The sequence below is a fragment of the Engystomops pustulosus genome, chromosome 7 (genome assembly GCF_040894005.1).
Source record: "Engystomops pustulosus chromosome 7, aEngPut4.maternal, whole genome shotgun sequence".
Taxonomy (NCBI): Eukaryota; Metazoa; Chordata; class Amphibia; order Anura; family Leptodactylidae; genus Engystomops; species Engystomops pustulosus.
Genome location: NC_092417.1, coordinates 152,286,386 through 152,314,335, shown reverse-complemented (window position 1 = coordinate 152,314,335; position 27,950 = coordinate 152,286,386). Strand labels below are relative to the sequence as shown.

The window sequence follows — 27,950 nt, the reverse complement described above, 5'->3', positions numbered from 1 at the left end:
AGGTCAGAGTAAAATGATTTTGGTTCACGGTGGTTGTCTTTTCGAAATTTTAATATCCAAAGCCCCCACATGATGGGAGATTTAAGAGAATTTGTGCAAAGAGACATCCCCCATGCACATAACCAGGTTCATTCATGTTGGAAGCTGCCCCTCTATTCCCTTGTGTTAAGATCAGTCTCACCATGAAGCGTCTTGCCTTAATTAGAGAATATCACAGTACAAGACAGGAAGCAGATGATATGCAGATTGTCTCCTTTCTTGAAAGGAACCACACATTTTGCTGTGAAGATGAATTGGTCACCAAGTCTGGTGTGAAGGGGGCAAGACGAGAGCCTCACACACTTCTGAGCTTCACCTTTGGGATGTGCACATGGTTTGTTTGACTCCATCCCCTTTCAGAAATGTAAAGTTTTTATTTCCGGAAAAGTGTATTTGTATGTTAGATCTTAACAACTTGAGCAGATATGCAAGGAGATTTCCTTTCCGCTGTGTCGTGGGTCTCCTTTTTCACCAAAAAACGGGCGTACGTTCCTCCTACCACTCCTTTAGTAAGACGGCCGGGATTAATACAAATGCATCCGGAGATGTCCTAAGGGAGAGAGAGATAGGCTAGAACAATTTCTACAAATTAAACAAGAGACTTTACCAATTAATGTATCCAATTACAGCATTGTAATTTTATGAAAATTACTCAATGATGCAAATTTTAAAAATATTAAAAAATAACTGCAGAAAGCTAAACCTGTTCAGAGTGGATTAACTGAAAAAAAAAAAGAAAAAAAAAAATCATTTTTTGTGGTTCCTACCTGACAACATGAGGTTAAAATATTGGGTTTTTTAAAATATATATTTTAACCCCTTAAACCTCTCCATCTTCAAAAATCCATAACTTTTTCATTTTTCCGTGTACAGACCTGTGTGAGGGCTTATTTTGTGCGTAACAAATTTTACTTTCCCATGATGTTATTTATTATTCCATGCCATGTAGTGGGAAGCCGCAAAAAAATTCCAAATGTGGAAAAATTGAAAAAAACTGCATGTGCGTCATGTTCTTGTGGGCTCAGTTTTTACGACTTTCACTCTGCGCTCCAAATAACCCCTCTACTTTATTCTTTGGTTCATTACGATCGCGGTGATACCAAATTTATACAGGTTTTATTGCGTTTTAATACATTTTCAAAAATTAAACTTTTTCATACTTTGGCGCATGGAGCATGGGTCATTTTTTGCGAAATGAGCCGATGTTCTCATTGCTACCGTTTTGAGGACTGTGCGACATTTTGATCATTTTTTATTAAATTTTTTATGTCATGTAAAAAGGTGTAAAAGTCACGTTTTGGACATTTGGGCGCCATTTGCCGTTCCGGAGGTCACCGCCGTCAATAACCGTTTTTATATTTTGATAGATCGGGCATTTTGGGATGCGGCGATACCTAATGTGTTTGTGATTTTTACTATTTATTATATTTTATATCAGTTCTAGGGAAAGGGGGGTGATTTGAACTTAATATTTTATTATTTTTTTTACATTTTTTAAAAACTTTTTTTTTCCCCATTTCTTAGACCCTCTAGGGTACATTAACCCTAGATGGTCTGATCGCTCCTGCCATATACTGCAATACTACTGTATCGCAGTATATGGCATTTCTGCTCACTATACATTACAATGAGCCACAGGCTCATTGTAATGGATATGCAGAAGCCATGTATCCTCGGGTCAAACGAAGACCCGAGGCTACCATGGCAACCGATCGCCACCCCCCGATGTTGTTCGGGGGAGCGGCGATCGGAGGTAAGATGGCGGCGCCCATGCGCCGCCAAATTTAAAGTGCCGCTGGCGGCAAAGAAAAGGTTAACATCCGCGATCGGTGCAAGCACTGACCGCGGGTGATAGCGATGGGTCTTTGCTGCGATATGCAGCAAAGCCCGTGAGCCTTCTTCATACAACCTTCACAGCTCCATGGCGGATATATCCGTCACGGAGCGTGAAGGGGTTAAAATACATACACATATTAAAATATATATTATTAAAAAAAACCAATATTTTAACCTCATATTGTCAGGTAGGAACCACGAACAGCACCCCCACAGAGGAAAGCAAGAATAACAGTCTATTTAGAGGCATTTAAAAGGGTGGTGTTCAAAAAATATTGCCGACGCATCTGCCAATATGTCCGGGTCACATGGCCGAACCAGACTACGAGGTCAGCTTATCTCTAGTCCCAAGCAAAGGATTGCTCTCCGAGAACTCAAAATTTCCCCCCTTTGGGTTGTTTTAGTTTAGAAGCCCATTTTCGTATATTGAAGAGTAGCTGAACGTGCCTCTTTAAAAGTTGGAACAGAATGTGAACACAGAAGCAACAAAACTAACCTTGATAAAAAACCGGAGATCTGAAGGTATAATGAAGACATCTGGAGTGATAGGCATTACTGCATAGCTATAGTGGGCTTCATAGTCAATGTTTATCTCCTCATGTGGTGGATATAAAGGATAATAGCTGAAAAACAAACAACAAAAAGAAAAACTTTATTTAGTAGCAAGGGTAAATAATCATCTGTGTATATTTATTTGCCTCTGTAATTACCACATAGGGCCTTAATACGCATTCTGTCTTGCACAGATTAAAGTCGTCTCAATGTAAAAACACAGCTGTTTTTGCAGCTCAGTTTTATATAAAATGGATCCAAGTTGCAATAATTTGCACTACCCATGGTCAGCTGTGGCGCTGTTTTTGGAAGAAAGCAGCCATGTTTTTCAAACTCTGTATAATTCCCCAAGTGCCAAAATACATAATCATAAGAAAGGTAGACACAATGGAGAAGTAAATGTTGTTTCCACCCCATATTCACATATAGTTTATCCACAACATGAAGAGGAACTCACCTCCGCTGAGTCAGGATATGTTTGAGGATCCGGCTAAATCTGTCTGGAGCTCCAGCGATACCGCTGCATTTAATAAAATACGAGAAAAGGAAATGGTATGATGGTAGTAAAATTTCTCAAAACACAAAACCCCATCTACAAAGTAGATGGTAACTCATCAAGTAGAAGGCTAGATTTGTGCAATGTGCAGGTGCCCTGTTCATCTAACTTTTCAAATGTTCACTTTATGGTATTTATGTATATTATTATTATTTTTTTTTTTTTTATACGGCCTCGGGAATCAAAATACAACTTCACGTGGGGCCCTACTAAACCACTGCAAGTCTCAGCTTTCATAACGATTTCTTAGTAACAAGACAATTCTAATGAATGTTGGGACACAAATCGAATGAAAGTCCTTTTACTCCAAATGTATGTAGTACCCTCTATTCATTCACTATGGTACATTCAGAGATAGCCAAGCACTGCAGATTGCCATCTCGGGTAGTCCATTAGACAATCTACAGCCATCTCTGTAAGTACCAGTTGTGCACATACAGGACCTGACACTCTATTGTGCCTATGGCCAGTTAACAACAACATGGTGAATCGCTGATCCCATACCTGCTGATCTCCTCGGCACCCATGTGAAATAGAAGGTCTGTAGATGTAAATCCCACTGCTACGCCATTGATGGATAAGGTGCAAGGATCAGCCACAAAATGCACTCTCTAGGGAAAAAAAAAAACTTTGAAAAGACACAAGTTTATAAAGCGACAGCAAAACAAATCATATTCAGAGGAAGCCCAGCTCTTTCACAGTCCGCCATCTGAGGTTAGGCCGTGGTGTCATATGACACAGATACAACATCCTTTCCAGTTTACATTACTTGCACATGTATCTTTGCTGTCTCTCTACTCTCATCTAAAAATCACGCATTTCCGCAGAGACCACAGCAGTTTTAAGAGAACGTCTTGTATCACGGATCACATAACAGCAAATAATTAATGTGTGTAATGAAAAGTTATTACATTTTCCAATATGCTTTCTGTATCAATTCCTCATGGTTTTCTAGATCTGCACTTCCTGCACTGCTATAGAAAACTTCCTGGAGATAAACAACAGTCTATAGTCATGTGATGTGGTGTATAGCTTGTTAGCATCTCTGGCCTCTGCTGAGTGAGGGAGCAGAATAGAAACACATAACTTGCTGCAGTATAAGTCTGAATGAATACATTCAGTGAATATTTCGGAAGTTTTCAGCAAGTCCAATTGAAAATTCTTGGATTTTGTGAATATTTATCTAATACACATAAAAATATACCCATGTGTTTTAACAATAGGATGGTATTTACATGTTTATCTTCCTTGGCCGTCTCATAGCAGCTAAAAGGAGGCTGAGGGTAGACTGGATCATGGTGAACATCTCTGACAGACGGCACAAACACCAAATGGGAACCAGATCTAAAATATTACAGGAAAAAAAAAAATTAAAATAAAAGTAACTGTAGCAATACGAATAATCCATTTTTGCCATTCAACAGTGGTCAAAATAAAAAAAATTTAAAAAAAAATAAATAGTATAAAATATCAGATAGCTGGGCAAGATATATTGTCACTTACGGCCGTGTTCCTTCAATGATCATTTTCAGGCAAGATTTAAACACTTCTTCAAACGTTACAGTCAGCTGCAAATTCTGAAAAAAGGATAAAACAGTTCAGTGCAAAAACATTTTTTTTACGTTTCAAGAACGATTTGTTATTCTTATTCCTGGGCCTCCAACATGTCCCTGCAAGCTCAGTGCTCCACAGCTTCATTATAGGACCTTAAAGGTCATGCCAGTTCATTGGGGAAGAGTTTGTCAGTAACCCTAAACACATATATTAGTACAAACTATGTAATTGATGCATTTGACTTTGTTAAAACTGCATATAAAACCCTTTTAGGGTGCGAGGAATCTGAACCTAAAAGGCCTGTTTATTGCAGCAAAAATCCAAAAGTTGAAAATGTGTAATATAAATGGATATGGTCCAAGTCTGCTTTCACAAGGCCGTCGTGTGGATGTTTATCTATACGTCTCCATAGACGGCTATGCGCCTGGCGGCGGTACACTGACACATGCAACACCGTACCGTACACAGAAAAAGACAGAGCATGCTGTATCTGTGTGTTAATGGCTGGGAGCCATATATCGCTATGGAGAGGGGAGCGCAGCATTCAGCCCTCCACCGCACTGCTGTATGTTCATCCAGGCTATGGCCAGGCGAGCATTTGTGTTTCTGAAAGGGGACAAATTTGTATCAACTTTGCAGCATATTCATAGGGGTTGAACCTACTTTGCAAGTTATTATTAATTGTATAGGCAACACCCATCTGATCAGCGAGGGTCCAGTTACTCCATTAATCACAAGAACCTGACCCCGAATTCCCAAGAACTGAATGAAGCATGCACATCCCTTTTGTTCCACCAATGAGCGAGAATCGTCCCTCGTTCTATGGATTACTTGGGGTCCCAGCAGTCAGACCCTCATCCCTCATCTTCTAGATATTGGACGACTTGAAAGATGATACAAGCCCTTTCAATCAACAAGGTTTAGCAGCCTGCAAAATTATCATATTCTCAATATTATCTATAATTATGCAGAAATTTAAAGAGCTGCAAATAGGGACATTTATCATAAAAAGGAATTTTTCCAAGTCTGTTTTGTCGAACAAAACTTTCATAAATTTGGGGCATATTAAAAGGACAAAGCTTCTACACTACAAGTAAGAGATTGCAATTTGTAGATGACCAAATAGTAAAAAATGTTTTACCTCCACCTGCTCATGTTTCGAATCCAAAAAGGGACCGAGCTAGAAACACAGAAAACACACGAGATGTCACATGCAGACAAGTTCATATTTAATATAATTGCCGGCTCGGGGGCCAAGCCTTTGATCTCACCAGAATGCAGACATCTGGACGGTCTCTATTAATAACATCCACCAGATCCTTTAGGGCGTCATAAGTGATGGTGTCCGATGTGGTGAACGGGCCACACGCTGCAATTATCATCTGCTGAGCGCAGTCTTCAGAGAGGAGATATGGAAGAATATATAGAAGATTATTGCCCGGGAAGTTGGGGCAAAATACCAAGGACATCTGACATGCAAAACGAGCAGAGTAGAGATATCTTAGCCCTACATGAGGGGGCTAATAGAGGGGTAAAAACTAGCGACTCCCTCCTATAGACCAACCTTCCTTGAAAACACTTTATTTTTATTAATTAGCCGGAACGGGAAAAGAGTGGAGATTTACAGAAATAATTTGCATTAGGAGCCTAGTGATGAGTGGGTTAATGAAAAAAGTGCAGAAATGTCATCACATTTTCCATCACACTTGGGACTACACATTAGGAAAGTTACTTGCTGTTTTGGGAATAGCCGCCAGCGGCTTATTAAAGAGACCCCTAGTGAAACTCTACAGCACCAGGTGTTTGACTTGTAGGCACAAGCAGCGGCCGGTGTCAGACCTTCACAATGATCGGGAAACTGCATGTTGCCTGGAGCTGCCCCATAACCCTCACAACATTTATCCGTGTCATAACAGCCAAGTCCTAGCCTATGTGTGTGTAATATATATATATATATATATATATATATATATATATATATATATATATATATATATATGCTGGGATGCAGCAAATGCAAAAAACTTACATACTAAAATTTAATCCCCCCCCAATGTCAAATTTCCCCCCAAGCACTTGCAAACACTTTAGTCTATTACTTGATCTTCAGACGTGTGATGTCTATGTCCAGTTCACCAGGAAGACGCTTGTCTCGGGATCCGTCCCCATGTCCAGTCCCGGCTTCTAATTACATAATTAACTTCTTTTCATTCCCTTTTCTTTATTATTCCGGACGATTTACAAGATTGTGGCTTCCAGCAACACAAAAGTGTGAAATATGCAAAAGAGTTTGAAAAACCACTTTGTTTCCTGTGGCTTTACTTAGACCTCATACGTGCCATGTTATGTGATCTCAGCTCTGCTGTATCATTGTTATGATGTGTATAGTGGCGTCATTTTACTGTTGTGGTGGGGGGAGGGAGTGATTCCCGCACCATGATTCACAGCAATAAGGGACATGCCAGTTACATCCTATGGATCAGAAACCCACAGCACAAAGGCATCTTCTCTACAGATTTTTTTTTCTCCAAATGTGTGAATGTGCGAAATCTTCCAATGCCACAGATTTGCGCTACATTCACACAAAGGTGTGTCCACCCTACTGTAGCACAGCGGGCACACAGCGGCGCCTGGGAGAGGAGGAGGAGGGGGTGAGCGCTGATCACCCCTGCCACTCTCCATAGAGAAACATAGTGCATGGCACCATATTAAGGGGAAAGATAGGACATGTCCTATCTTTACCCCGGGTACAGAACGGTACGGTGGCGCACGTGTGCCGCATCGTACTGCTCCCGTACGGCACAGTGTGCCCATTGCCGTCTATGGGGGGGGGCTTTATACGGCATATATATACGTTGGCTGTTTATACATCCCCCATACGGTCATGTGACCTTACTGTGCAGGAACTCACTCAATACACAACATACCCCAAGGTTATCTGTGCATGTTGTAGATTTTACGCGAGGACCACGTTATATCTGCAGCATAGTACAGTAGCATTAAAAGTGGATAGGAGTAGGAAAAAGTTAATTATTGCGTCCCTTTTGTTGTGGAAAAAATTCGATTTGGATTGTGTGCTCTGTTTTGTGCTTGGATTTTCACAAGCCCAAAGACATCAACAGGAATAATAAAAAAAAAAAAAAGCTCAAAAAGTTTAGCAGTATTATGAAAAAAGGTTATTTGGAAGAGTTTGCACTTGCATAACACAATGCTCGCAATATAGACAAGTGTGAACTTTTTTTTTTTTTTTTTAACTTGCAGGATATCTTATTATAAATCCATGAGTTTACATCCACTGCTTCTAAGAACCTGACTCCATTATCATAATTGCATACATGAACCCAGATCCCTGTCTCATATCACCTCACTGTCTCTTCCCAACTAAGCAGCCCCCCCCCCTCTCACTATAAAAGACAGGGCTCTTTCCTTGGATGTTGATTCACTTCCTCCATTTCACCTGCTTTGTTCTCGCACATCACAGGCCTCTCACCTGCCGGGCTTTGATCTGGTTTGGCACCTATTGTCAGCTCCCTTTATTCATGTATCGTCATCTCTCTGGTGGTTTTGCCTTGGGGAATCTCACCTGACAGGATTTTATTTGCTCCCTTTATAAAATCTTGCACCCGCTGTAATTAATTCTGGAGACAGAATACTAGTCCTTTTACTTTTTGTTGCAGAATGTGAAGAAATTAAAAAGGAAACCTGCATGTGTAATCTATATTGAGGATTTCCGTCACTCTCGCAATGAAAGAGGTCGGAAGAGGGGGAAAGGGGGGAATTGGGTAGTTGCATTGCAACACACAAGTGACTTAGTTTCCATGGTACCAACATTTTCCAAGGGTGACAAAATCAAGCAGTACATATTTAGGGAATAAAATATAAGCATGTAGCGAGACATGGCAAGATCTTGCTGGCTTTAGAGGCAGCTGATTGACATGTATCAGAAGTGGTATGGACTCTCGTGATAGGGATGTAATATTACCACTGTACAAGGCACTGGTTTGGCCTCACCTGGAATATGCTGTCCAGTTCTGGGCTCCGGTCCATAAAAAGGACCTGGAGCTGGAGAGGGTACAACGCAGAGCCACCAAAATGTACATTTATTTAGTCTGGAAAAGAGACGACTACAAAGGGACATGATTAACTTGTATAAATATATGAATGGTCCACACACACAAAAAAAAAAAAAAAAAAAAAGGTAGAAAGTTGTTCCAGATTAAATCAAAAAGATGAGGGGGCACTGTCTCCGTCTGGAGAAAAGGTTTAATCACCAGAGGTGACAGGGCTTTTTTACTATGAGAACTGTCAATCTGTGGAATAGCCTGCCTCAGGCGCTGGTCACAGCAGGGACAGCAGAGAGCTTCAAGAAGGGCTTAGATGGCGTTTTACATCTACATAATATTGTTATATTCGTAGGTTATGTTATATAGAATAAATCCCTTCCTGATTCAATCCCTTCCCTTCTGTGGTTGAACTTGACGGGCATGAGTTTTTCCGATTGAGAAAAGACAATGTAACCATGTAAATCTGTGATGCAATGAGGGAATATGATGGAGCTATATAAATAAGGATTATTATGGGGTAACCACGTTTTGAACATCCTCCTACTTGGTCTCCACTCTCTGATAACAGGGAACAATAGACTGCATTCACATGCACAGGAAACAGACTGTGCAGTCACTGCTTTCTTTTTTAATGTCAGTTACAGGAAGGGTCAAATAACATAAAATTTTATGACCATTAGCGCTGACTGCAGCACTTATAGACCGTGACAGGAGTTACGAATTGTTAAACGCGGTGATCATTTCCATCGCTCAGAAATTTAGTTGGTCCATTATGAACCTAAAAATCAGAGAATCCATTTGCTATCCCAACACACGGTCACGTACATGGATTAGCAATACTACTTATTCTCCATCACTATATACTGTTTCATTAATATTGGTGCAATATCGCCACCTGCTGTGTTCATGTGCAAAGGTGGACACACATGCTCAGTCTCACCTTCATCTCTGTTTCTTCTGCTGTGTGAGCTGCAGCATCTTCTCTATTTGGTAGATGATTAGGATTAACACTATCTCACACTTGCTTAGTTTCTTTAGAAGGGTTCAGAAGAAGCCTACTCACCACTGCGCCGATACCTGGCATGTGGGTCCACCTTGGCACATTAAAGTACCAATTAGCAGAGGTGGGTTTGTATCTAGGGGTCGTCTGTAAGTCGGGTGTTCTTAAGTAGGGGAATCGCCTGTAATTCTTAATACGTGTCTTAATTCAGTCCATAAAACTCCTGTATGTGCTCTCACCGATGTTGGCTCACTATTCTCTAGTTTACACAGTAGACTCTAATTCTTCTGACTTACCTTCAGAATCCATGTTTGGCTGGTGGAAAGGAAGTGGGATTCCCTAAAAGATAATGGAATACAAGATCAGATATAGGCTGAGGTTGTACTACATTTAATCCAGAAGAGTAAAAACACCCCTCTTACCATTTTGAGGAGTATTTTAAGCTGAGGAGGAGGATTGGATTTTCATTAACGCAAATAAATGATTCTGGTGTATATAATGATCATCTTAGGCTATTAACGCAAGAAAATCATTACTGCGCCTGTTTTAGATAAACTTCGTTTGTTACATTTTTTTAATCATTTTTTATTTTTTGATAGTTTTCACCATTTTTTTTTTTTAAAGTTAGCAGTGGGCGCTTTATAGAAATAAGTGTTTCTTGCTGATAGAATAGTTATATAATAACAGTAACAGCCAATTGGATCAATGTAACCAGTGATCCATAAATACAGAGTATGTCCATTGCGTCTTCCCTGCACGTCTCTGATTCCCTCCGCGCCGTAAGTCCCTGTGAAGTCATCTGTGACACAACAGGATCCACTTGCAGCCACAGCGCTTGGTTAGGTGTTGCTGCGATAGGGGACTGATTGTATCAGCCTCCTTCACAGTTCAGGATCAGGATGTGAAGTGTGACAGCACAATCCTGCCAATGGCATTGTGTGCAGGAGTGCACGGTGCCATGTAGTCAGACGGGGCTCTTCACCACTGCAGCTACTGTAGGTCATATGACTGGAGCATCAGCGGCCTATATGGAATAACTGTGCTCTGGTAACAAGACCTTATATCGGGAGGGAAAAAGCTGCAGCTGTAAAGAAACTTGAAACTGCTGCGGGTCACAGCCAAGAATGAGGGACTGAGAAAAGACTCATACATATTTACATGCACATAATGTTATTTGGCCATGCTAGAGTCTATGATGATTGTACAGGTGTTAAAGGGGTTATCCAGGTTTAAAAAATTTCTTATGGCCGGGCTGGGGAGGGCTATTTAAAACACAATAAATATGTACTTACCTCCTCCGGTGCTGCCGATGTCCCGCGCCGCGGCCGGTCTTGTAATGAAACCGGCGCACAGAGAGCTTCCGGCTGGCCGGATGCTCCCATGCGCACCATCTCCCAGCGCTTACAACGCCGAGAGATAGGGACGGATGGGAGGAGCTGTCCACATCGCGGACCGGAAGCTCCCTGTGCGCAGCTTCCGGGCCCCTGTAAACAAACAGGGGCACGGATCGAAGGGACCGCGGCGGGGGACATCAGCGGCGCTGGACGAGGTAAGTCCATGTTCATTATGTTTAACTAGCCCTCCCCAGCCCGGCCATAAGAAATTTTTTAAACCCGGATAACCCCTTTAATGAAACCTCTAGTTATTAATTTACATATTCAAGCTTATGGTACAAGCTGAAGGCAGGTCCTAAGCCAATCCACCTTAGGAACATTTGGCCAGCAGTTAGTTCTCCGAACTCCCCCATACACGTGAATGCAGAGCTCTACTGAACTTTCACATGTTCCCAATAAAATCGCTGGCTGAGCCTTATCTCCCATGAGAACAAGAATGTGTTAAAGTACAACATGCCTGACCCTCTCCACACACTTCCATCTGATGTCAGGGGAGAGTTAGAACACCTTTTAGATGGTTGGGCAGTTGTGCCAAAAACCGTCATGTTCAGCCAACAATCTGAAGTTTATGGATAGCTTAACTGTATTTTGGAAACAGCGAGTGCCTAATGCTTGGTTAACTCCTATTCCCAAAATAAAATTAAAAAAACATGACATCTGGTAAATGACCCCATTTTATGTATGTATTGATTGATTTTATTTGTATACCTCATAGAGTTTTGAAGCAACAAATTTCCTTCCAGTGCTGTTAGTACCTTCCATTACTACAACCTGGGGAGAAAAAAAAGGAACATATGTGGATTTTATATCATTAATTGACAAGAAATAAAAATAGAATATCATCAACATTGATGAAGAAGAACCTACAATGTTCCGAAGGGGGTTTTACATAGCAATACAGACTCCTATACACCATCTCATAGCAGTGTTTTAGGTAAAAGATAAAAGTTTGGTTTTTTAATACTATGTAAAAAAAAAAAATCCTTAAAGGGATTGCCCCCATGTCAAAAAATATGACTGCCTTCTTCCAAAAACAGCTCCACACCAGATCATGGTTTTTGTCGGTATTGCAAATCAGTTGCATCAAGATGAACAAAGATGAGTTGCAATACTGGAACAACCCATGGTCAGTTGTGGCGCTGTTTTGCACAACCCCTTTAATGTCAGCATGTTAACTTTTTAAATAAGAATTTTAACGTGTATATTTTAGATCAATACCTGTCCAGGAAACAGTGAATATTCCTTTAACTCTGACAAGTCGACAGGAACCTGCATCCCTGATGAATGCTCCCGATCTCCCTCCAGAATAACAGATTTAGAGTTCAACTTCCCATTGCTGTCGCATCCAATCTGTCCAAGAACAGTCACAGTCTCCTAAGTGCAGAGAAGAGAGAAATACAGACCTATTCAGTTTTGGCATTTCTTTTAATCACAAAACATGAGATGATAAAATTTGCCAGAATTCTGGTGGAATTTGTTCCAAGAAATCGTAGTACGCGCTGTGCACCACATTCATTATGCCTTTTAGACATTTTTCGCAGTTCGTCCAACAAGGCAACGAGGATTCAAAGCACCGGCATTCTCCAAGATTTTTGCACTAGTTTTGCTAAGGAATAGTTAGAAAAAACGGCCTTACAGGAAATCTATCAGAATTAAGCAGAACACAACCATGGACATTTACACATAGATCCAGGTACTATGACTGTGTTAATCATATATTTGTTACTCATGGTCCCCTTCCTTCTAAAATCAACTTTTATAATTATGCTAATGAGCCAGGAGTCTCTGTGGGCATAATACTGTTACATTGTGCAGGAGCACCCCCTCTCACTGTGTGCTGAGATTACATCAGGCAGAGGGAAGGGGGACGTGTTGAGGGGGGGGGGGGAGGAGGAGATAATGAGACAGTGTAACAGCTTGTGAAGCTATAGCATGGAGGCTTCTGTCTCAGCATAATTTATAATGTTAATTTTAGAAGGAAGGATGCCATGGATAACAAGGACCATTACCACAGTCACTGAGTCTAAGTGTTCTTAGTTTATCATGATTGATCTTGATGGTAGATTTCCTTTAGGGTTCACAAAATGTATCATCCAGCATTGGCCCTTGTGAATGGCATAAGATTCTATCAAAGATGATTAGTACACATATCACAAAGTATGAACGAGAGGGCTAAAAATGTCACCGATAAAGATCATAACTGGGGAAAATTAACCACAAAAAAATAGGTCAGTGTTTACAGTGATAAAAATTCCTGGGACATCTCTGATTGCTCCTACACAGTTTTCTCGAACTGCACCAACAGCTTGCTAATAATTGCCAGGCTGAAGCCCATTAACTGGTAAGTGAGAGTTTCTAACTTACTGTTAGAGCACAACTTCACTTTTAAATGGGCTTTATCACATTTGCATATTGTGCTCTATCCCCAGGATAGGCTATCATAGCCTGCTGAGAGGCGACCTTGTCCATGTACCCGGCGTTCTGCGCCTACGGTTGTGCCATAGCTCTGAGGCCGGCGCTACTGCGCATGCGGAGAATGGCGGGTACACAGACGAGGGCGCGCAACTCCTCGTAGCTGCGCGCCCTCGTCTGAGTAGCCAGGGTTCTGCGCATGCGCAGTAGCGCCGGCCTCAGAGCTATGGCCGTGCAACCCAAGATTACATGGTAGGCGGAGGAACGAGGCTACTGGGGCGTGGAGTAGCCGCGACTTCTAGCCTCGTGTCCGGCTACTCCACGGCCCAGTAGCCGCTTAAAAAAATTTACATACAGACTTATTAAAGTTTACCAAAGTATAGCAGGAACGTGAGGATTAGCCCAAAAAAGGGCTAATCCTCACGTCCCATTCATCCACCTACCACCCGTTCTACCTTTATAGGTAGAATCGTGGTGGTAGGTCCCCTTTAATGAATGGAGAAAAAAATGTTGAACAAGTGCCCTGCTGCTTAGTTTACAGTCTACGGCTTTGCTCTTTGCAGTCTCCTAGAGAATGGATGAAGTAGAAGGGCACATCTATTTGGGGTCCCCAACCATTTATCCCTATTCCTGTGGATAGGGGGATAATATAAAACTTGGGAAACCTTAATTGTATTTGTAGTATGTAAAGAAACTTACTTGTGCTGGAAAAGAGACGGATGTAAATTCTTCTATGTGGAAGTGATTCTTGAGGGCTTCACCAAGCTCTTCAATTTTGCTTCCCACAGCTATATGGGGACACAATCATGGAAAAGAAATTATCTTACCTGGTTGCATAGTTCTGTGTTATTCTTTATGACAATACATGGCATACAACATAGTGGTAGAAGGAGCAAGCAATGAAATCCAACTACAAGAATCCAGGGTAAACCTCCTGTGTATACAGAGATATAGTGGACACCACAGATGTTGCAGCATACCACAATATTACCGCAACAGAGATATAGCACTGAGCCAGAATACTGTATATTTCGAATTATAAGGCGAACAAAAAAAACCTTTGATTTTCTCAGAAATCAAAGGTGCGCCTTATATATGAACTGTACTTAGACTACAGCTGCCTTGAACTGTGCACAGGTCTGCCACCTGCTGGTCATTCATCCTTATATCAGGTGCGCCTTTTATATGAACCTAGACGTTTTAGCAGGTATTTATTGATTGTGCGCCTCATAATCCAAATAATACGGTACATTTCTGTGCACAAGCCTAATAAGGCTTTACCCACCAATCAATTAAGGATAGGGCCTAACTTGCTGATCATGGGGTCTCAGTTATAACACCCCCACAGATCATGAGAACAGGGTGCAACGTACCTCCATTGGACCCCTCAGGGATCCCAAAGATGAATAGAGCAGAACAAACATGCAAAACCATCTGCTCCATTCATCTCTGGGAGCAACGAGGAGTCCAATGGAGGTACATCGGACCCCCATCCTTGTGATCAGTAGGGTTTTCACCGATCAGCAAGATAGGGCCTAACTTGTTTGGTGGGAAAACCCCTTTAAAGGACATCTACCACTAGTATGAAAGACTGTATGCAAATGAGCCTAAAGGACTTCAGGCTCCATTAACACCTATGGAGCCTGGAGCCCCTCAGGCACATTTGCATACAGTACTTAATCCTGGTGGTAGATGCCTTTAAAGCTAACGTAAACTACCACCTACGCATGACTTGCCAACTCTGCACATCCATGAAGTATTCCTGTAGCCAGTAATAAAATGGAGCTGGGATTTTGCAGGCAGATATCATTAAACAAAGTGACATTGCTTATCCTGGAAGCTAACCGGGAGCCACATACATGTGCCAATGATCTCTCCCCACTGACAGAGATGATGGGAAATGTTCTGTAGACATCCACTCATATCTAGGGCACGACGCACACCAAGCCATCAACATAAACGCATCAATGCTTTTCTGTGAAAAAACTCCACATTTTTACACTTACCATCACGAATGTCTGTTAACTTCTGAAACATGTACTTGTATGACTTAGTCAGAGACTCCTCCTCTTGTAGGGTTATGGGTTCTACTTTAGTATACTTGCCATTTCCACCACTCCATGACGTTCCTTGTACTTCTCCGAAAGAGGTCACCACTTCACCACGGTTTGTGCGCGAGCTATACTTCTGTGATGGGGTGGCACTAAGAGAAGAGAGAGAAAAATAAGAGGTATGTCTAAGGAATTTCAACAAATATTTGAAGCCATTGATGGAGTTGTCCACGTTCTGCAAATAATTGATATTGTTTGTACAAATTAAAAGTAATATAATTTTCCAATATATCTTCTGTATCAATTCCTCACTGTTTTCTACATCTCTGCTTGCTGTCATTCTATGGGAAGCTTCATTGTTTAAATCCTGTGGATAAATATCGTTCCCTCGGCATGTGACATCACATGACAAAAGACGGTGGCTTGTTATATCACAAAGAGTAATATGGAGCCGAGTGAAATAATGAGCCGTGCACCTGTGTAACATCACATGACCAGGGTTCAGTGAAGCTTCCCGCTCAATGACAGCAAGCAGAGTTCCAGAAAACCATGAAAAATTAATGCAGAACATTGGAAAGGCTATGGAAAATTGATTATGTTTGTGTAATGAAAAGTTATACAAATCATTGACTGAAAGTGGACAACCCCTTTAAAAAGTCCAACGATTTAAGAATTCAAATTCATGTATCCAACATCAACATTTTTTGTCGGACAATATTGAGGTTATATGACAAACTTTCTACATGGAAAATGGTGTGTGGTGGATTTCTAAACTGCAGATCTATACCTGGGGGAGAAGCTGGCTGGTGAAAAGAGAAGATGGGGGCTCCGGCTCATGGAGGGAACACGTTTCGATTTTGGATTCTCAGGTGTAGATAAATTTCTTTTTTGAGATCCCTGAAAAACACAAGTGCAAATAGTCATTATATGAAACAGTGAGGAAAACTACAAAGCATCTGATGTGTAAGCGCATTACCATATACTACACAACCTGTACCTGGAATACAACGTAGAGACGGCCATGCTCTCCCAAGTGCCATGGCACGTCCACTCAGATGATCACAGGGTGCTGGGAGTGAAAACTTAAACTTAAGGACAGACTATCAAAATACAAGTTCCAAGAACCACTCATCATTGAGTGAATAGTTGAATGTTTTCTCCAAGATCTTGGATGATCCGCATGTAGTTACTGAATGTCTGAGACAACTACTGCTAGATATAAAACCCCTGCACACAAACATAATTTAGGGATATGTGGTAGATGCTTTTTCAGCGGTTAAAACAAGTCTGCCCAGGACCTATTCCTGCCCTTAATAGCGGTTCGGAGAGTTCTAGTCTACCATCGGTGTGTTAGTGGACCTCACACACTGACGACACATAAGCTGCAGACAATAGACTATGCTCAAGTGCAGGAGGTCCAAGGGCGAGTTGCAATTAAGAGTTCTGGAATAAAAACAAAATAAAAGCCTGCACTGATCCAGTCTTTCCTTCAACAATTACTTATAGGAAAAAGGTGTATTATAATGCCAGGGGTATAATAACCGATTGGATTAAAGGGGTAGCCCACTTTCAGCAAATAATTGATGAGGTTTGTGTAATTAAAAATTATACAATTTTCCAATATACTTTGTTTGTATTCCTCAAGGTTTTCTAGATCTTTGCTTGCTGTCATTTTATAGAAAGCTTCAATGTTTACTTCCTATGGATAAAGATCAGTCCCTGGTCACGTGGTGTCACACGGATGCACAGGTTGTTATGCCCCTGGTCATGTGGTGTCAGACGAGTGCACAGCTTGTTATATCACACAACTAACTTTTCAAGAATGACAGCAAGTAGCGAGCCAGAAAACCATGAGGAAAATTGCAGACCTTTTCATTACACAATCATCAATTATTTGCTGAAAGTGGACAACCCCTTTAAAACCAAACAATAATAGGCCCAACACTCACTTTTGCAGGAGTAGCATAAGAATCCAGCAGGTTTTCCTCTTCCGTCTCCACCTCAATACTTAAACCAGTTAAGGATATGAAACACTTAAGGGTTAATGCAGCGACTCTTTGAGCACTGAAGTCTTACAAAGGATACAGCTCCTGGATGCTGTTGAAGTCTCTGTTGCCACAATGTTTTTCCTTTTTCACAATCGGTCGTTTTGGATTTTTTTTATTGAGAACCTTAAAAGTAAAAGAAAATCAGATATAATGTTTTCTTATTATATCATGTGCTGGCAAACACCAAATCCTCCCAAGTCAAACCACAAAGGGATGCAAACTGTGTTTCTTGACAGAACATTTCAGGCCAACTTATTATTTATTTTAACTTGCCAGTATTATATAGTGCTGATCCATCTTAGCCAGTAAGAACAAAGTGTCCTTGTTTTCAGTGAAAGCAGAAGTAGAGTCATAGATGACGGAAAACCAAGGATTGACATTTAATCTTCCTACTTTTTAAAGGGATTATAATTTCCCTATTAGGACATATGGACATGATAGAAGAGGGAGCTCTGTTCTCTAGGTCTGCAATAGCAGTGGCCATACTTGCATAGCAAGTCAGGTCTAAGGACTCGGGTCAGGTGACCCTAGTTCTTAATATAGATGGATGCCCCAGAGGCGGCATTGCCTTCTATCAGATATAATTATAACATATACCATGGATTTATCTTAAAGAGAATCAGTCAACATAATTTAGCTACATTTAATCATGTTATTTTATGCATGTGTATGCCCACTCATGCAGCCAATGCCTTTGTTTTTAATGTCCATTGCTCCTTCCATTCCAAAACATCACTTTAGCAAAGCACCTAAGGGCCCTGGCACCACATACCGCTGTGCCCTGGAGAGACGTAACTAAAGTAGGAACAACGAGAGTGCTCAGGTGTTCTGCGTACAACCCCAAAACACTTCAGCCTCATTTGCATATTTCCGAATTTATCTTTTGGCACGGAATGAGCTGCTGGAAAATGAAAATGAAGGTATTGGTGGTAAATGTAATATGTAACATAGCAGATAATTCAGGTAGGTAAATTGTGGTGACCCATTCGCATTAAATACTGAAGATGAGAAAACCCCTCAAAGCAATTTGTGGGGGTTCTCTAGGAGGCAATGTCCCCGTGCAAGTGTCCATCATAAAAAATTAGTTTATCTGAGATATTCCCTCTCAGACAGATATTCCATAAGACAGTAACCAGTTGTGATGAAAGACAATGGCCATAACCTAAAGAAAACATGTTCAAGTACTTATTGGTTAATGTAAAGCTAAAACATTCCAATACGGTTATTCCTACCAAGAAACATAAATATAATTTACATAAGAGAGCGGCACATGACAGCAGGAGGCAGCGATGTGTGATGTGGGTATAAGGGCTAAATAAACATTGGAGACCAGAGGAATAGATCGGCGCTCCCATATATGCCAAAGGTTCTCCACTATAGGAAATAGTGAGGTGGATCATCTAATTTACTGACCATGAGCAGAGCACAGGGGTGAATGATTTAAAGAGGGAAGTTATTAAAAAATAAATAAAAATAATGATACAAGCAATCCTAGGAATACGCGTCCGCATGAAGATCACATGATACCGGAAGGCTATAACTAAACGGCAGCATGTGATATGACTAATGACTTGTCTGAGACACGTTGTTGTACGACACAGCAATAGTAGCCTCCAGCAATGATCTGTTGTGATGACATGTGACAAATGCTTGGGTTCATGTGGGCAGACAGGTCATTCCTGGGGGCCAGGAAACTGCGACCATTCAGAAGAGATTAGAGATTTATTTTTTTATGTCAGTAACATCAAAATCTGAAGAACTTGGTTGCGGATTTGGCAGAGAAATTTTCTGCACAGAAATGTGTGAATTTATAGCCATCAGCTGACAGACAGGTCTCTGGACCTCATCCTAATTTTGACATTAAGGGCCGAGCATTTATTTATGCTTTTCCATCTTTGCAAAGATTGTTAAAAAATAACTTAACAAAAAACCCAAACATACCTCACTCTCCCACGCAGCTCCCGTTCTCGGATGATTCTGGCTTATGGCACATCAATGCTAAGGGAAAGGCCCAATGGCCACTAGAGTTTGTTCCAGCTGAGGATTTACTGCCCAGAACCAAGAACTACTGAACTCGGCACATAGTTGCAATACTTTTTAGTTCGATAAATAATAATAATAATAATAATAATAATAATAATAATAACTCTTTATTTATAATAACTCTTTATTTATATAGCGCACACAGATTACGCAGCGCTGCACAAGCATATCAAATTGGTCCCTGTCCCCATGGGACGCACAATCTAAACAACCTAACAGTATGTTTTTGAAGTGTGGGAGGAAACCGGAGTACCCGGAGGAAACCCACGCAAACACGGAGAGAACATACAAACTCTTTGCAGATGTTGACCTGGATGGGATTCGAACCCAGGACCCCAGTGCTGCAAGGCAGAAGTGCTACTCACTCAGCCACCATGCCGCCCAAATCATCCAGCATACACCTGGGTCAATTGTGTTGGAACAAACTCGCTCATGGGCAACAGGCCTGGGGCTTAGCTCAATGGTCACATGTGAAAGCTCAGCAACTGGATCAAAAATCCTGAGAGACTCGGTGCTGCTGCTGGAGCCATGTGGGAAAATCCAGAGAGGAGACTTACAGCCTCTTATCTCCTGGTAGAACAACTGTTAGACCCCATTTTTTACCCTCAACATTAGCCATAGTGGGAGCTCTAGGAGACACCATAAAGGTCTCCACTTACTTCATGTTCCATCGCACAGAGGTTCCCAACATTGAGTGGTAGATTCTTAGTAGCACTGAACGCCATCCATTCATCCACCAGCTGATCCTCAGTGAGACGATGAACTGTACAAATTTCCACCACTGCAGAGAAAAGATGAGGAGTCATTTCCACAAATCTAGAAAACTTCATTACCTTATTTATTTTTCTCATCTTGGGCCCCCTGCAACCATAAGATCTCTATCAGCACAACCTTAGATGGCAGCCAGTGGGATGACAGATGTAATTAGATGCACTGATCACTACAGATTGCAGCATCAAAAGATCAAAAGGGTAAATGGGCAAAATCTGACAATGCTGCAGAGTGTAAGGAGCCAGGAGCTTTTTCCAAGGTCTCAAGACTCTAAAGTGACTCATCTCAGGCAAAAAAAAATTAGACTCTTCAATGCTCATTTTCACATGACTTGAGATAAACAGATGATACTGCACATAAAAGAGGGAATTCTAGAAAGTACATTTCATACCCTACCTTACGAGCATGCCAGTTTAATGGGCTAAAACCTGGCACCGATCGTGACAGGTAACCCAAACACTGCCATCTGAAAATGAAGTTTGGCTCCCCTGTGACATCTCAGGGAACAAATACAATTTGTCATACAACTCGCACACAGAAAAATAATTTTAAAAAAGTTCTGGAATTGGGAAGGGAGTAAAAAGCAGAAATGCAAAAATATAAAAGGGTAGAGTCGTGTAAGCATTTATTCACACCACATTTGTCTTTTGGGCAATCAAGTAAAAAATAAATAAACCAGAGAGAATGTTAACCCCTACGGGACGCAGCCTCTTTTGGCCTTTAGGACGCGGCCCCATTCTTCAAATCTGACCTGTGTCACTATAAGTGGTTATAGTTTTGGAACGCTATGAGATATCCAGGGGATTTTGAGATTGTTTTCTCCTGACACATTGTACTTCAAATTAGTTTAAAAATTTGGATGAAATCTTTTGTGTTTAGTTATGAAAAAAAACAAAATTTGGCAAAAATTTGGAAAAATTCTTTATTTTCAACGTTCTAAATTCTCTACTTTTGATGCAGATAGTCATAGCTCCCAAATAAATTCATAACTTACATTTCCCAAGTGTCTGCTTTATGTTGGCAAGGTTTTTTAAGATTCCACATATTTTACTAGAATGTTTTGAGGCTCAGAATTTAGGTATCATTTTTCACATTTTTTGTAAAATCACCAAAACCTGTATTTAGATGGACCTGCTCAACTTCTAATTGACACTGAGAGGCCTAAATAATAGCAAGACTCATAAATTACCCCATTGTGGAAACTACACCACTCAATGTATGAAAAACCACTTTTAAGAAGTTTGTTAACCCTTTAGGTGTTTTATAGGGGTTAAAACAAAATGGAGGTGCAGTCTGCAAATTGTAATATTTTTTCACAATACACCCATTTTGGGTGGAAAATTAAACATTTACAATGGATTAAATGAATAAAGGCTCCACAAAGTTTGTTACCCAATCTCTCCCGAGTACACTGATACCCCATATGTGGTGGTAACCTGCTGTATGGGCGCACGACCGGGCATAGGAGAGAAGGAGGCGCCATCCAGATCAGATTTGCTATGTCACATTGTACAGGCTATAATTTTTTTCTTTTTTTTATTGTGGACCTATAGGGGCTTATTTCTTTTGCCACATGAGATGCACTTTTCTGGTACGTAATTTGGGGGAATCTATAGGCTAATTGGTGAGATTTTATTAACTCTTTGTTGGTGGAGGAAATGAAAATCATCACTTTTCAGGAAGATTTTTATGGGTTTTTTTTTTTGGTGTTTACCATACCATAAAAATAGTATATTATTTTTATTCTATGGGTCGCCACGATTACAAAAAGACCTCATTTATATAGATTTTTTATTTTTTTCCCATTTTTACTGCATAAAAAGTAATTTGGCAAAAATGTTGTTAATTTTAGCATCACCGTCTTTCATATGCATAACTTTTTTATTTTTCGCCTCACAAATCTGTTTAAGGGCTTATTTTTTGCGAGAAGGATTGTTCTTTTTAGTGGTCTTATTTTAGAGTGCATAACATTTTTTAAATCCCTTTTTAGAGCATTTTTATAGGGTATTAATTGAAAATGATCTTTTTTCTGGAGCTTTTTTTTGTTTTGTTTTTTATGGGGTTCACTTTGCGGATCTAATAACGATTTTGTTTTATTATGCAGATTGTTACGGACGCAGGGATACCAAATATGTGGGGGTTTTGTGTATTTTATTCAATTGTACTGAATAAAAACCAATTTGGAGAAAATCTTATTCATTTTAGCATCACCATCTTTTCATATGCATAACTTTTTTATTTTTCGGCTGACAAATCTGGTTAGGGGCTTATTTTTTGCGAGAAGAGTTGTTCTTTTTAGTGGGCTTATTTTGGAGTGCATAACATTTTTTAAATTACTTTTTAGAGCATTTTTTTATAGGGTATTAATTAAAAATTATCTTTTTTCGGAACATTTTTGCGTTTTTTTTCTACGGCGTGTATCGTGCGGGTCCAGTAACGATTCTGTTTTATTATACAGATTGTTACGGACGCGGCAATACCAAATATGCGGGGTTTTTTGTGTTTTTGTGTTTTTTATACTTTATTAAGTGTTTTTATGGGAAAGTGACATTTTAGGGGCTTATATTTTTATGTATTTATTTTTTATTTATTATAATGTGTAGTGTTAAGTGTTTTTGCATATTTTTACTTATACTTACTTGAACTTGAACGAGTGATGCTCTGATCACTGGTTTAAGTTCAATACACTGCTCTACAATACTATTTTATTGTAGAGCAGTGTAAACTGTCTGAGCAAGCTTGCGCATGCTCAGACAGTTTACAGTCAGACCCGGAAGGGGTCTGGCTGCCATGGAGACCGGGCAGCTCCGGGGCACATGCCAGTCCTCGGAGCTGCCCAGAAGTGGATCGGATCCCCCGGTAAGCGGCACGGGGGATCCGATCCACAGCGCAAACACCCTTACACGCCGCGGTCATGGTGCGCCTAGGGGTTAAACTTCATGATGAGTCCATACAATGGAAAGCTACAACATACCCCATTGTATGCTCACACAGTAGGATATTTCATCTTTCACTGGAAAGGAAGAGGAGACATGAACAGCAGCGGCCAGTAAGCTACAGCTGCCAATGTTCAGGACGTCTCCTGAATGACGTAACAGTCCTTATAGCTTACAGTGACATCACTGAGGATCTCACAGATTGTACACTCAGAGGCCAGAGATGGATGCTATACAGTGACATCTTTCCCCCATAGGCATGTTTAGTGTTCATGCTGGAAGCTTTCCAGGCATATCTGTGGATTGTGTCCAAAAAAATGACGCGAATATAGCTTTAGGCCCCATGCACACGACCGTCTATACGTCCCCATAGAAAGGCATGGTGGTCGGGCTCGGTGCGGTGAGCATGTCTGCTCACCATTTCGTGCCCACAAAAAAAAAACAGAGCCTGATGCATCTTTGGCTTAACCCCTTATCACCGACACTAGTTTTCAGCTCAATGACCAGACTCGATTTTTCAAATCTGACATGTCTCACGATAATTGGTTATAACTTCGGAACGCTTTAACATATCCTGGTGATTTTGAGAATGTTTTCTCGTGACACATTATACTTCATGTTAGTTATAAAATTTAAGTGATAAGTTTTGCGTTTCGTTCTGAAAAAAAGTGAAAATTTGGCAAAAGTTTGTAAAAATTCTTCATTTTCCAAGTTTGAAATGTTCTGGTTTCCAGACAGGAAATAAAACTACCCAAAAAGTTTGATAATTAACATTTACAGAATATCTGCTTTATGTTGGGATGATATTTTATGCTTCCGGTCATTTTTCTAGGATGTTATGAGGTGCAGAACTTTAGGTGCGATTTTTCTTATTTTCATGAAAATTGCCATAACTCACATTTTGAGGGACAACTCGGCTTTCAAGTGACTTTGAGAGGCATAATAACAGTAAAACCCCATAAATTACCCCACTATAGAAAGTTCACCCCTCAACATATGTAAAACAACTTCTATTAAGTCCATTAACCCTTTAAGTGTTTCACATGGGTTAAAAAATATGGACCTGCGATTTAGAAACTATGGAATTTTTTTGGAAATACATTCATTTAGGCCAAAACTGACATTTTCAGAATAAATTAAATGATGAAACGCACTGCAACGCTTGATGCCCAATTCCTCCCGAGTGTACTGATACCCCATATGTGGTGGTAAACTGCTGTACGGGCGCACGGCCGAGCATAGAATGAATGGAGGCGCCGTCCACAGCAGATTTGTATTGTCACATTGTACGACCTATAAATTTTTATTTTTTTTGGTAATGCGATCATATGAGGGCTTATTTTTTAGGGGATGAGATACAATGTATAAATAATTTATTTTGGGAGTCTAAAGCTTATTCATGAGATTTTATTAACTATTTCAAGGGGGACACAAACAAAATCATCAATTTTTATTTTGGATTGTGAGCATTCCCCCCCCCCCCCCCCCCCCCCCGCTCACCGTAACGTAAAAATAATATTTTATCTTTATTCTCTGGTTCACTACGATTGCGGTGATACCTCATTTATATAGTTTTTCTTATTTTTGCTTAATTTTCCTGAGCAAAACCAATATCGGAGAAAATCGTCCGATCCACGGGGGACACACTTGCACGCCGCGGTCATGCTTGACCGCGGCGTGCAAGGGGTTAAACACCCGGGATCGGAGTTTTTCCGATCCCGGGTGTTAGTGCCGCGTCTGGGCTGTGAGATCACAGCCCGACACCGGCACCAGCGAGACCCGGTGTCCCGAAAACTTCTGATGCGCCGCCGTAGAAAGGCGTCGCATCAGAAGAAGTACCCTTAATGACCGCCGTAAAAACCCGATAGGGCGGTCATTAAGGGGTTAAAGAATGACCATGCAGCTACTATATCCTATGGAGGGTGAAGTGGAGGGCAGCGCTCATCCCTCCTCCTCTCCTGTATCCCTGCCCGGCTACGGCTGGGCAAGCATGTCAGTGTACATGGAAGCCAACTCTGAGCTACAATGATTCTGTTTACTTTTCAGACAGACCATTTACTTCATTTCACTGTCAATGGGGGAGGCAGTCCTGGGAGGTGTTTTGGGGAGTGCATTTTAGAGATATGGGACTGATCCATGAGACAATTTTCCCTTATCCCTGGATGTTATGTTGATCCCATTGAAGATATTTCTGTCCTATCCATTGAATAGGGAGGCAGGGGGTATTACTGGTATTGTGCCAGACTACCAGGCCCCCTAACCTGCCCTGTAGAGCTGTGTACACAAAAGGCGTTTACACTGCGTCTTGAAGAGGAGAGGGAATTTGCCTAATTACTCTTAACACATGTGTTTACAAAACGCAATGTAAACGCATTCACGATCCACTAACATCTGCGATAAGTAAACACACGGTCACTGGAATGTTAACATGACAAACGCGTGCATTAACATCAACTTTGGTAAAAATGAATGTTAACAACAATGTAATTAAGAAAATCTCATCTCCTCAGCTATTGTATTCTCGTCCAAAACACGATGGGGCTCATTTACTTACCGGTCCTGTCACGATCCAGCGGCACGTTCTCCGACGAGGATTCAGGTTTTCCGGCGATTCACTAAGGTGGTGCGCCCGATGTCCACCAGGTCTCGCTGCTGTGCCGAGGTCCGCCGGAGTTCACCATCCTATTCGTGGGGCATGTAAGTGTGAGTCGAGCGAAATTTTTTTTTTTAAATAGCGCAATTTTTACGAATCAGGTTTTCTGAAGGCCATGCCCCCTGGTTTTCATTGTGTGAAACCCGCCGCCGATGCGACACAATCCGATCGCATGCACCAAAAACCAATTCTGCGAAAAACCGGTAAAATTCGGAAAACCCGGCGGAAAAAAGCGATTCGGACCCTTAGTAAATGTGAACGTCACGTGTGAACGTAGCTTTAGGCCGCATTTACATGCCCCATTTTGAGACACAATCCAAAGGCTTCCCCTGCAATCACATGATGAGGTAACGTTTACACAACATTTATACAATGTTCACAAACATGTGATCAGGAGGAAGCCCTTGGATTGAAACTCAAAACGCAACGGGACAGATTTACTTACCCGGTCTGTCGCAATCCCGAGGTGCAATTCACGTAGATCATGTGCCCTATATCCTGCATGTGTCGCTTCCCCGCTCAGGTCCGCCGGAGTTCACCTTTTTCCCAATGCATGTAAGTGCTTGGCTTGGGACAAACTCCCGCGCTCAGTCCGACGGCCTGGTAACGGGCATCACCTGAATCATACGTCAACAATACGCTTGTTACCGATCACATGCGTTTCCGTAAAAGGCGCGTGCGATAGAGACAATTTCAAAACACAACCAGAATGTGTGAACACAGCCTAAGCTGTCAATGGTCGCAGGATCAGTTCCCCTCAAAAATATTGAGGGAAAGACAAGATGAGAAACATGGTGCAGGGGGGGTGGGCGTTTGGGATATACCACTACATTACGTCATCCTTACACTTATCTGTGAGGTCTTCATCTTGAAAATTGACGTCAGTTACGAACATGGACAGCTCCCTCTGGATCTTCTCCGCAGACACCGGCATGATGCCGCCACAGCAGGGCACAAGGCGCAGACAAGCCTCAAGAGACAACACAAGTTGAGTGAAAGCCGAATACCCCCTCACCCTGGCGGCAGCACCGGGGAAAACTCATCACCTGAGGGGAGAGACAACCGGTGTCCGCGCTCATACACTGGACAATACGGTACTGCGCGCCGAATGGAATTTCCCGCGCTCAGGCATTCTGAGCGATGGCGCGAACACTACCAGACGCGATGTCCTGACAGGCAACCAATCAGCGCCGCGCTGCTAACAAACTCGTAGGCGTGGCTACTGGGACTCGGAGATGACGTACTTATCAGGCGCATGCGCCGTGGTGGAGCTGAGGCTCTGCGTGTTGATGGCGGAAGTGTGGGAGGGAAGGATAGAAGATGCTGTATGCTGCAGCATAGTGCAGCCTGATGCAGGGGGGAGAAGGAGCAGAGCATTGTCATGAAGATGATCTATACATTTATGTGGTTATGTGTGAGATATTCTTATAATATACTATAATACACAGCAACAAACTTCTCCAAGGTGAATTAGGACTCTTCTTATTGTGTCCTGCAATTTTACTCCACCAAATAATAATAATACCAAATGTGTATTCTATCAATATTCTGGGAAATTAAAATGACTGAAGTAGCACTTTTATAGAGATTTCTCATTTTTTATGCAGAATCCTCAGATGACCCAAGAAATATGGTTCCCCTTTCCTCTGTTTCAGCACAACTTGAACTTTTTTAGTTAAAACATAGTTTTATTTAATATTCTACAGAATGCCAATAAAATGCCTGACACATTTCAAGTCTGGAACAGACTTATCATCTGTTTTATAGGTTTCAAAAATGTAGAATTGAGCAAGGTTAGTTCACACTACTGTTCAAACCTCCATTTTGGACAGAAAAAATGACAGCTACAGTACTTTTGTACGTTTGAGAATAAAAACCGCATGGATAACAGATGCCTGCCTAACTGATAACCTAAAATTTACACTCCCCCGTGCTGTTCCTCTTCTATCTTGCGATGCTCCGGCTCCGTTTCCTTCATCAACACACACTAAGATGTCAGAAAGCGGACGATGTCATGGTGTGTGCGATTGCACCGTGGAGG

At 41.3% G+C, this 27,950-nt stretch overlaps 2 protein-coding genes across 2 annotated transcripts in view; one reads left to right on the top strand and one right to left on the bottom strand.

Moving 5' to 3' along the window:
* Nucleotides 1-33: 33 nt before the first annotated feature.
* Nucleotides 34-27,125, bottom strand: POLA2 (DNA polymerase alpha 2, accessory subunit). The gene is made up of 19 exons (XM_072118316.1): nt 26,956-27,125; nt 26,756-26,879; nt 20,209-20,330; nt 17,544-17,629; nt 17,408-17,465; nt 16,246-16,355; nt 15,414-15,610; nt 14,107-14,195; nt 12,214-12,369; nt 11,704-11,766; nt 9,898-9,940; nt 5,809-5,933; nt 5,679-5,717; nt 4,487-4,560; nt 4,219-4,327; nt 3,488-3,594; nt 2,885-2,947; nt 2,372-2,498; nt 34-589 (listed from the first exon to the last, which is right to left on the bottom strand). The coding sequence occupies exons 1-19, from the start codon at nt 26,986-26,988 to the stop codon at nt 440-442; spliced, it is 1,875 nt and encodes a 624-aa protein (XP_071974417.1). The 5' UTR covers nt 26,989-27,125; the 3' UTR covers nt 34-439.
* The window catches only part of LOC140071067 (solute carrier family 22 member 6-A-like), a 35,397-nt gene continuing 34,556 nt past the window's right edge, over nt 27,110-27,950 (top strand). Inside the window, exon 1 of the mRNA XM_072118318.1 lies at nt 27,110-27,374. The gene's annotated coding sequence lies outside the window, so the exon portion shown is untranslated. The remainder of the gene's footprint in view (nt 27,375-27,950) is intronic.

Coding starts and splice junctions, on each gene's coding strand:
- POLA2 (XM_072118316.1), bottom strand. CDS start 26,988: ATGAGCGCGGACACCGGTTGTCTCTCCCCTCAG. Junction 5,718..5,808: donor GTCCAGATGTCTGCATTCTG/GTGAGATCAAAG, acceptor CTGTGTTTCTAG/CTCGGTCCCTTTTTGGATTC. Junction 4,561..5,678: donor CGAAACATGAGCAGGTGGAG/GTAAAACATTTT, acceptor TCCTTTTTTCAG/AATTTGCAGCTGACTGTAAC.